The 9186-nt window shown below is 37.3% G+C and overlaps 1 protein-coding gene across 1 annotated transcript; it reads right to left on the bottom strand.

Moving 5' to 3' along the window:
- Positions 1-5167: 5167 nt before the first annotated feature.
- On the bottom strand, positions 5168-6115 carry OR11A1 (olfactory receptor family 11 subfamily A member 1; the record flags this gene model as incomplete). Its single annotated transcript, XM_084259398.1, has 1 exon — positions 5168-6115. One exon carries the CDS (start codon positions 6113-6115, stop codon positions 5168-5170), a length of 948 nt encoding a protein of 315 aa, XP_084115524.1.
- Positions 6116-9186: the final 3071 nt, after the last annotated feature.

Here is a 9186-nt window from a genome sequence, read left to right as displayed (position 1 = left end):
TAAGATCCTGGAGAGGTCCAGTCACTGAAAGTAGTTTGTGGGCCTGGTTGGTGCCTGTGGTACTGCTGATAGCTTTCCTCTCTTGGTTTCCAGACCCATTTCTACATAGTCTGGGTAGGGCTTTTAGCACCCATGAAGTATAGGGATCGGTCCCATTGGCATGCGGGGAGAGTTTAGTACAATGCCTTGTTCTCAGCACTGGAGTTTCTGAAGTCTGGCTCACCTCAGCACCAGCACAAGTGCTCAGTTAATGTTGCACCTTCCTTTGGTTAAGGGTGCACCTCAACATAAGTCATATCTTCCCTCACCAGTGCTGTTGGTGAACAAGGGAGCACAGATTTACCCCACTGTTTCCCTCCCCTGTCAGTCTCTAGGTGCCTTTCATCACCCACCTTTCGATGTATATCATAAAAGTTCCTCCGTTTCTTTTCTGTGATGGTCAGTTCAAGTCTTTAATATACAGGAGATTCTCTAGTTTTGCTCCCAGTTGTGGGATCCTCTTACTCCCAGTGCTCCAGTGGACTACCCAAAAATATCTTCCTGGAAATAAAACAGGGAAACTCCTCAGCTGATGCAATCTTCCCTGAATCTCAATAGTCATTTTATTAAAATCTGTTATATAAGTATAAAATTCTGGTTGGCAAAGTGAAATTTCCCTGCAACTATATTAAGTTCTTTTTCATTTTTGTAACCATCATTATTGCTCTTCTCCCTATTTTTAAGCCTGATATAATGTAAACCTTGCTTACTCAATTGATACTAACTACATGAATGCCTTATATTTCCCTGATTTTTATTCCTAGATAAATGCACTGGATGAATTTTTCTCCTTATAGATCCTAAATGTCAGATGCAAGAAGAAAAATAGGAACTGACAGAGTCTAGTATTTTATAGGATCAAAATAATTTCTATTCAATATTCTTGGAATTTTGTAGAATATGCTTATAATATAGAACCAGAAAACTACCATCACTCTGTGGATCCTTACTGTTACTACAAGCAAAAAGAGGAGAATAGTAGACAACAGGTGGGAGGAAAGCACAGTAGAGAGTGATGGAGGACGGTGGGCACTTTGGTTGTGAGAAAACTGTGGTGAACACACCTGAGGGGAGAAATCATGTACTGTGAAAAATGAGCAAGGATGTAAAGTTTTAAAAATAATAACCTTTAAGAAGGACGTATATCATTCTTCCACCAATGGTGTGTTTCAGGCCAATCATCTTATTACCTAGAGGTCAGAAGCATTTGTTTGTCCTTGCAGTGTGAGTAGCAGATTTTTTTCTCCCACCATGATGCCAACAATGGCCACTGAAAATTTATTTCTATATTACATTTGTCTGTGAATGGTGCCATGTGTGACCTGGTTAACACTTTGCCTGTCCCTGGAGGAAGAGACAGCACTACACCATGGCATGATAGTAGATTCCCCCCTCCCCCCACCAAAGCTCATAGGCCTGTAAGCCTGGGATAGCATAGAAGAAGGAATCACACCCAGCAGCAGTCCTGGCCACAATAATGTGACACCAAAAATAAACAATGGACAAAAGGAAAAATACAACCTAAGTCCTCAGGAGACCAATGTACCACAAAGAGTAAAAAAATTCAGAATCAAAAAGTAAAGACATGAAAGAATATTTATTCTTATCAAGTACAGAATTTATTACAAATAAACAGATAAAGAAACATAAAGAAATGGAAGAATATGAAGAAAACTCAGAAATGCAAATGAGTGTTATGAGAAATAAACAGATTAAAATCAAAGTTTAAATGAAAAGAGAAAAAGAGGAGATAAAAATTCAGGAGAAAGCTATAAAAATAGAATTGACAAAGCGGAAAGCAAATCACTGTACTTGAGGATATGAATGAACAAGAATCTAGATAGAAAAAGGACATGAGCAAAGTAAAAAATGAAAATGAAGAAACCCTGAAAAATATTCAACTCCATGAGGACAAGCAATATAACAATAATGGGTATACCAAAGAAGGAAGAGAGAGACTATCTCTCTTCTGAAGGGAAAAGGAAAAAAAATGTATTTAAAGAAATAACAGGGCCTCCTCCGTGGCGCAGCAGTTGAGCTCCACACTGCAAAGCTGTCCGCAGTCTCTGCAGAGCCGGTTCAATTCCCCAACGGCCAGGGAGAACCCCACATGGCTTGGCAGACCTCTCCTGCCTCGCCTGCTGCTCCCCTCAGCAGTGTCTTCGGTCCGTCTGCCTGTTCTGCTCCCCGCTCTGGCTCTGGTGAATTCTGTCACCCTTCCGCACTTCTGACCTGTACCCTGGTTCTTGTATAAATGAATAAATAAATCTTTGAAAAAAATAAAATAAAATAAAAATCTACTGAAGCCTCCAGAATTATCTTTTCATCTGCAAGAACTAATGATGAACATATGGGGTCTGGGATGATTGCAAAACAAAGACCCAAATACACATTTGAAGGAGTAGTTGTGGTCTTTCAGTCGCAATAGGTAACCAGACTGTACATGTGAAGGAAAAGACCATTTGAGATTTACCAGGGAGAATCTGCCACAGGATTAAAATGTAATCAACATTAGAAGTGGAATAGGGCTTGCAGAAGAGCAGTACCAGGAGGATATGCTATTAGGACCCTACTAAAGTAGGGAAATCCAATTTACACCTCATTAGCAGCCCTGAAATCAACTTGACACTCTTAAAATCCAAGTCTTAGGAGTAAAAACATTAAATAAGGCATACTCTAGACCTGGTCAAACACAAGCTAAAGCCAAATCCTTAGTATGCCAACCAGAAAGAGAAAATTCGGAAGTTGAGTTATGGAGCACCAGAGAGATGTACAAAACAACCTGGAACTTTCCACAAATCCACATTTCCAAAATATAAAACCAAGCCTACTCAGTTCAAAATAATCCTCCATGATATGAAAAATCAATATTCTTCTGAAGAAGAAAAAAAATCCAAATATTTTATAATGACCTGTATTTTCTTCAGGCAAAAAAAAAATTATTTGTCTTAGCAAGATGGGAAATCTCATCAATACTCAAAAGAAAATGAAGTCAATAAAAACTGAATTTAAGTGACACAGATATAGAAATCTACAAAGATTTTATAACAAAACTTTATAAATATATTTAAAACATTAAAAGAAATATTTTCAAAGAATTAAATCACTTTAAGCAGTAATCACCTTTCATCAATGGATGCTAAAAATATTAAATGAGAGGTTGATTGAAACTGAATAATATATGGATCAGAATGACATTACATAAAGCCACTGGCTAACCATACGAACAGCATTACTGAAAATGGGATTGTTTGCCTCACGATATGATGCAGTAGAAATACCATAGCTAAAAAGTTAACCAAGATCCAATCAAAGTCTACCTCAATGTTAGTTTTGTAGTGTAAGTGCATGACAATTAGCTCTTTTTGATTGTAATGGGTCTGACATTAATCTTTTAATTGCTGAGACATTTGTTTCAAGGACATCCATCTCAAATAAAATACTGCCTCTAATACAACTAGACAAAGAACTGTCCTACCCATTAAATTGCCCTAGGATAATCTAAATAATGGTTTTCCTGAATGACCTGGCCTTTTCCATCATGTACTTTAATTCCTGCTTTTATGTTTTAAATTCACTAATACAGAGTGAACCCATGAAACCCTAAGCACACCACCCTCCTACCCCAGTAAAAGTGAACCCTAGGCAGAGATGTTGAGGTCCCCACTCAATCTTTCTACCCAACACCTCTCTGTGTAGTGACAGTCACACCATGTACCCTATATGATTGAGTAATCAAACTTGATTTTTCAGTTCCCTGACAGCGGTTGTTGAGGTGCATCTTGCACTTAATGTTATTCATAATAAGAAACAGAAAAACCATTCCAGCCACAACACTGGCTCTTGGATGGAGAAATGTCTATATCAAAGCTTGCCACAAGTAGTCCCAGCCCATGTGAGTACCCCCAGGCATTCCTAGTCAGTAGCATTGCTATGGAGAGGTTGAGAACAACACAAAATGAGCTAATATAAAATGTAAGATATAGGGAAAGATCTAAACAAGACTATAAGGAAGCAGTAAATTCTATTTAGAGTATGGGACACTCTATAAAGACAAATAGATTTTTCAATAAATCAATGGTATAAAGAAAAGAGGGAAGGGGACTGCTATAAAACAGGGAACTAGTAAATATATCAACAAGATACATTGTGTGAACCTTTTTGCATTTTAATTTTAAGAATTTATTTTAAAATAATTGGAGAAATTTGAACATGATTTGTGTAATATGTAGCATTGAGGAAATAATGATCATTATAGTGGCAGGCATGGCATGTTTTTAAAAATATCAATACCAATCAGAAAGCATTATAAATATCTGCATGTTGAATATATACTTACACAATATCTGGAATTTGCTCCAAACTTTTCCAGAAAAAAAGGGAGCTATAGTTAATAGAAACAGTGTTGACAAATGATGTTGAGGGTGGATGGCAGTTATATGAGGTTTCATTAAAATAATCTTTTTGTGTATATATGAAATTTTCCACAATAGAAAGTTTAAAAATTAAAATACATTCAGCTTTATTTTTTTTAAAATATGCATATCCTTAGACCTGGTGATTCAACTCCTAAGAATTTATTGTAGGAAAATCTGAATATAAATTATGTGTGTATGGTGAAAGAATTGAATACAACTGAAAATTTCCACAATGGAGGATTATTTAAACAATTCATGTTTAGCTCTACAAGAAATTGCAGGACAATAAATAAGTACATACTTGTTGAAGTGGAAAGATGTTCAAGATACAGCATGCAGTGGAAAATCAAACTACAAACATCCATGATCCAACTTGTTTTATATATGTATATATAAAACACACACACACACAACTTGTTTTATATATATATATATATATACAAGTAGCCAATATTTCTACATTTGTTTTGTATATCTACTTTCTATATTAAATGTCATAGCCTACTTAATAAAAAATTTTTAAAAGATGAAGAAAAATCTTCAAATTAGCACTTGAAAATTGTTGTTTTTCCATTCTTTTTTATAGTAACTACAAATTGTTTCACAGGAGGAAGCATCAGAATACAGCAAAATTATTCCTTCCTAACCAATCCTTGAAGACACCCAATGGAAATATCCAAAATCCAAATGAAATCTATATTTATACTCCTTCAATCAAATATTCCATTTTTTTTATTGTAGAAAAGCCTCTGTAGTGCCTGATGAACCTCCTTATTCCTCGGGGTGTAGATTACAGGATTGAAGAGAGGGGTGACCACAGTGTAGAGCAGGGCAAAGATCTTGGAGAGGAGCTGGGAGTGGACAGCAGAGGGTGCAATATACAAAACCATCAATGTTCCATAGAATGTGGACACAACAACTATGTGGGAGGAACATGTGGAGAAAGCCTTTCGCCTGCTGGCCCCAGCTGGAATTTTCAGCACAGTTGCCACAATCCAGGCGTAAGATGTCAGAATCAGTCCAAAAGGAACAGTGAGGCAGACCACAGAGAGTATGAATGTTGTCATCTGGGCTATGTGGGGATCTGAGCAGGTCAAGTTCACCAAAGGCGTGAAATCACAATAAAAGTGGTCAATGTGGTTAGGGCCACAGAATCTCAGCTGGACCATCAGGATCACAACCAATCCATCTACCAGGAATCCAGAGAGCCAGGCTATAGTCACCAACACCAAGCACCACCTGGGCCCCATCAAGAGTTGGTAGCGGAGTGGGTAGCAGATTGCCAAATAGCGATCATATGCCATGATGGCTAACAGCAAGCATTCAGCTGTGGCTAGAGAACCAAAGATAAAGAACTGGAGCAAGCAGCCAGCTACAGAGATGGCTACCTCCTGCAAGAAGCCCTCCAACATTTTTGGTACCACTGTGGAGGTATAGAGGATCTCCAAGAAGGACAGATTAGCCAGGAAGAAATACATGGGTGTGTGGAGCCTCTGAGAATTAACCACAGCCACAATGATTAGCATATTGCCTATTATAATGGAAACATAGATGACAGTGAACACAATAAATAAAAGGGGATGAAGCTCAATTATATCATAGAAACCAAGAAGAACGAATTCAGTAATAGTTTGGTTTTCTATAGAGACAATTTCCATGTGAATTATCCAATTTTCTTTCTGGCAGTGATTAAGGGAGAAATTTTAGTGAATCTCTATAGCTTCTTCACCAAACCTGAAATAAGTAGGGTTAAAATGGAAAAAATAAAAGTGAGTCTCCGTAACAAGCAGCACTTTCACAAGTTTTCATCTGTCTTTCTTTTCAGTTGCTTACTCCCTCCCCAATTCCCAATTCCCCTGCATTCCTTAAGAGTTTATACAAACTCACAATTTCCGTCTTTCAAAGTCCTTTACCTTGTTAATTCTATCTAAAGCCTCTATTACAAAGTAAATGTCATCATCCCCATCTCTATAAGCAGCCATAGCCTTCTTCATGAGCACCAGCGTAATGTCTTCCAAATGCCACTAAATATATTCGACAATGAGCACCAAAAATCAGTATAATCAGCAACACACTCTTACCTTTCCCGTCACAATCAACTCTACTAAAATGGATTGAAATTTCTGCTTGATACTCAAGCATAATCTATTGTAGTCTTCTTTATCTTAACACCCTCTCTTTCTTTTCCCATCAGTGAAATCTCATCAGTTGTTCCTTGGAAAATTTTTGTATGTTCCCGACTCACTATTACAACCTATTCATAACTATCTTACACGGTTTCCTCCTATGTAGCTTTCTATTTTTTAGTTTTCTCTATCTTTTATCAAATAATCTTCTTTATTACTAATTTCATCAAATAATAACAGAATTTGTAGTGGAATCATGAAAAATAATGCTGACTAAAGTGTAGGTGCTGTGGTAGCAGACAGACACCAAGCCCAGACAGGGGTCAAGGAGTATGAGAATCAGGGTCAAGGAAGTCATTCTTAAGAAAGTATTGGGTTAGGGCCTCCCCTGGTGGTGCAGGCAGTTGAGCGCTGTGCTGTGAGACTGTCCGCAGCCTCTGCAGTGCCGGTTCGATCCCAGCCGGCCAGCGAGGGTCCCACATGGCGCGGCAGACCACTCCTGTCTCGCCCACTGCTCCCCTCAGCAGTTTATTTTGTCAGTCTGCCTGTTCTGTTCCCCGCTCTGGCTCTGGTGAATCCGTTTACCCTCCTGTGAATCTGGCCTGTACCCCAGTTCTTGTATAAATAAATAAATAAATCTTAATAAAATAAAAAGAAAGTATTGGGTTGGCAGAAAAGTCATGACATATTTTTCTCCATATTTTCTATGCAAAAATGCGTCATGACTTTTCAGACAACCCAATGGTTTGTAGGTTTAGTTTTGAAGATATAAGGCAAAGACTATATACTATATATATACACATACTATACAACATATACAACATATATTTTTTTCATGTGTGTCTGTAGATACCAAATCCTAACAATGTTATTTAGATGGTGTATTAAAAGAATATTATACTTATTATCTTATATGAAATGTAACTGCTCTTAAATACAAATAGACTAGTACATCAGTTTCCTGAGAGATGGAAATTGGATGAGTAAAGACCACTACACACTATATTGTACTGTTCCTGAGTTCAGATCTGTCATTTGCATGTAATCCATTTCTCACTCCCCTCTCTATTGCTACTATCAGGTCTTCAAAAGTCCAATGTAAATTCATCTCCTTCATGAAGACCCCTTGATTAACAGAAGCCTTAATTCTTGAACAATCAAATATCAGGTATTTAGTGACAGAAAATATTGTGCTAGGTACTTTACTAATGCTAAATTAAAATAGCCCATATTCTTGTGTAGAAAATAAACACATCAATGGAAAACCTCAATACACAAAAAGAGGTGAGCAAATACAACCCGGAGGAGATACTACTGGAAAGCAGTGACCTTGAACTGATTGCTATGAAAAAATAGAAAGTATGGAATTGAGACATTTCAGGTAAATGCATCTGAATAAACACTGAGGCAAGAAACAGCACGGACATGAAGAGAAGACAGCAGGGGAAAATAGTGAAGAACAGTTCAAAGAATTTCACTTCTGAAGAAACACTAGAATTGATGTGAAGAATGGTGGAGAATAAGAAAATAGAGAGGTAAGTCAGGGCCAAAATGTGGAGGCTGTTTCCTATTATGTGGATGAGCCAGAACTTAATCCTGTAGAAAACAAGGCACACCTGAAGGCTCTAAACACTAGGGCAGTGTGGTCCAATATGCACTTAAATAGTACTAGGGATGCTAGAACCTAAGAAACAAGGATGAAAAAAGGGCTGGCTCCATGCAGCTGAAACCTAGTGTGCATAGGTGTGCCATTGATTATTCATTATTTTATTGCTTGTACTTTCTCTTCCACAAGACTGCTAGTTCATTTATCACAGAGATTAAAGTAGATCTGCTATAGTTAACAAAGTCCTAAACAAAGATGTTCTAACGATAAAATACCTACTCTCTAAAATGACCTTCCCTATAGCAAAAGCTCTGTGAAATAATTGGAGTGAGGTTCTGTGCTAAATAGAACTATAAACTGCATAGGTTCTGTTAACTGTCCTCTAACTCCTGCCACTCAAAGCTATTCCTTTACCCTATACCCTCTTTGTGCTTCCTTGTAATATGAATTTGGCAGTCCTCTGTGAAAGTCCTTTAGTTTGTTTTTCTGGCCCAAATTCAATTTAAGGTTTGGATTTCTTTCTACAGTATTCCTTTCCAGGAAGAGAAGTGTCATTCAAACGAGGTTATAATTCCTCAAGCAATAAATAGCTAACTGCCACATCCCCAAGGAATCAGTGTCAACAATGAATCATATAGACTCTTAACAATTTATAGTTATAGTGAACAAAGGTTTTTATTTTAGATTCCGTTCATTCACCCTCCAGGTCATAAAACGTAATCCTTCTTTTCTATGACACCACTTTGGCTAGCTGAAATCAGAAAGAAACATAAAGAACAAAAAATAAGTTTCAAATTGTACTGTGAACTTGACATAAGCTTATTGCAATCAATTTCACAACTCTGCTCTAAGGAAAATATTACGATCTCTCTTATTCCAACTATCCTGATTATTTCAGAGAATGCAGAATGAGTATTAGAGGAAATCAGGGACACTTAGGGAAAGGTACTGATCTTCAAATACTAGAGGGTAAAGATGGGAGAGCAGTAAGAGGTAT

This window comes from Talpa europaea (genome assembly GCF_964194135.1).
Source record: "Talpa europaea genome assembly, chromosome: 2".
Lineage (NCBI taxonomy): Eukaryota > Metazoa > Chordata > Mammalia > Eulipotyphla > Talpidae > Talpa > Talpa europaea.
The sequence above is the reverse complement of the archived record's forward strand: the minus strand, read 5'-3'. Positions and strand labels throughout refer to the sequence as shown.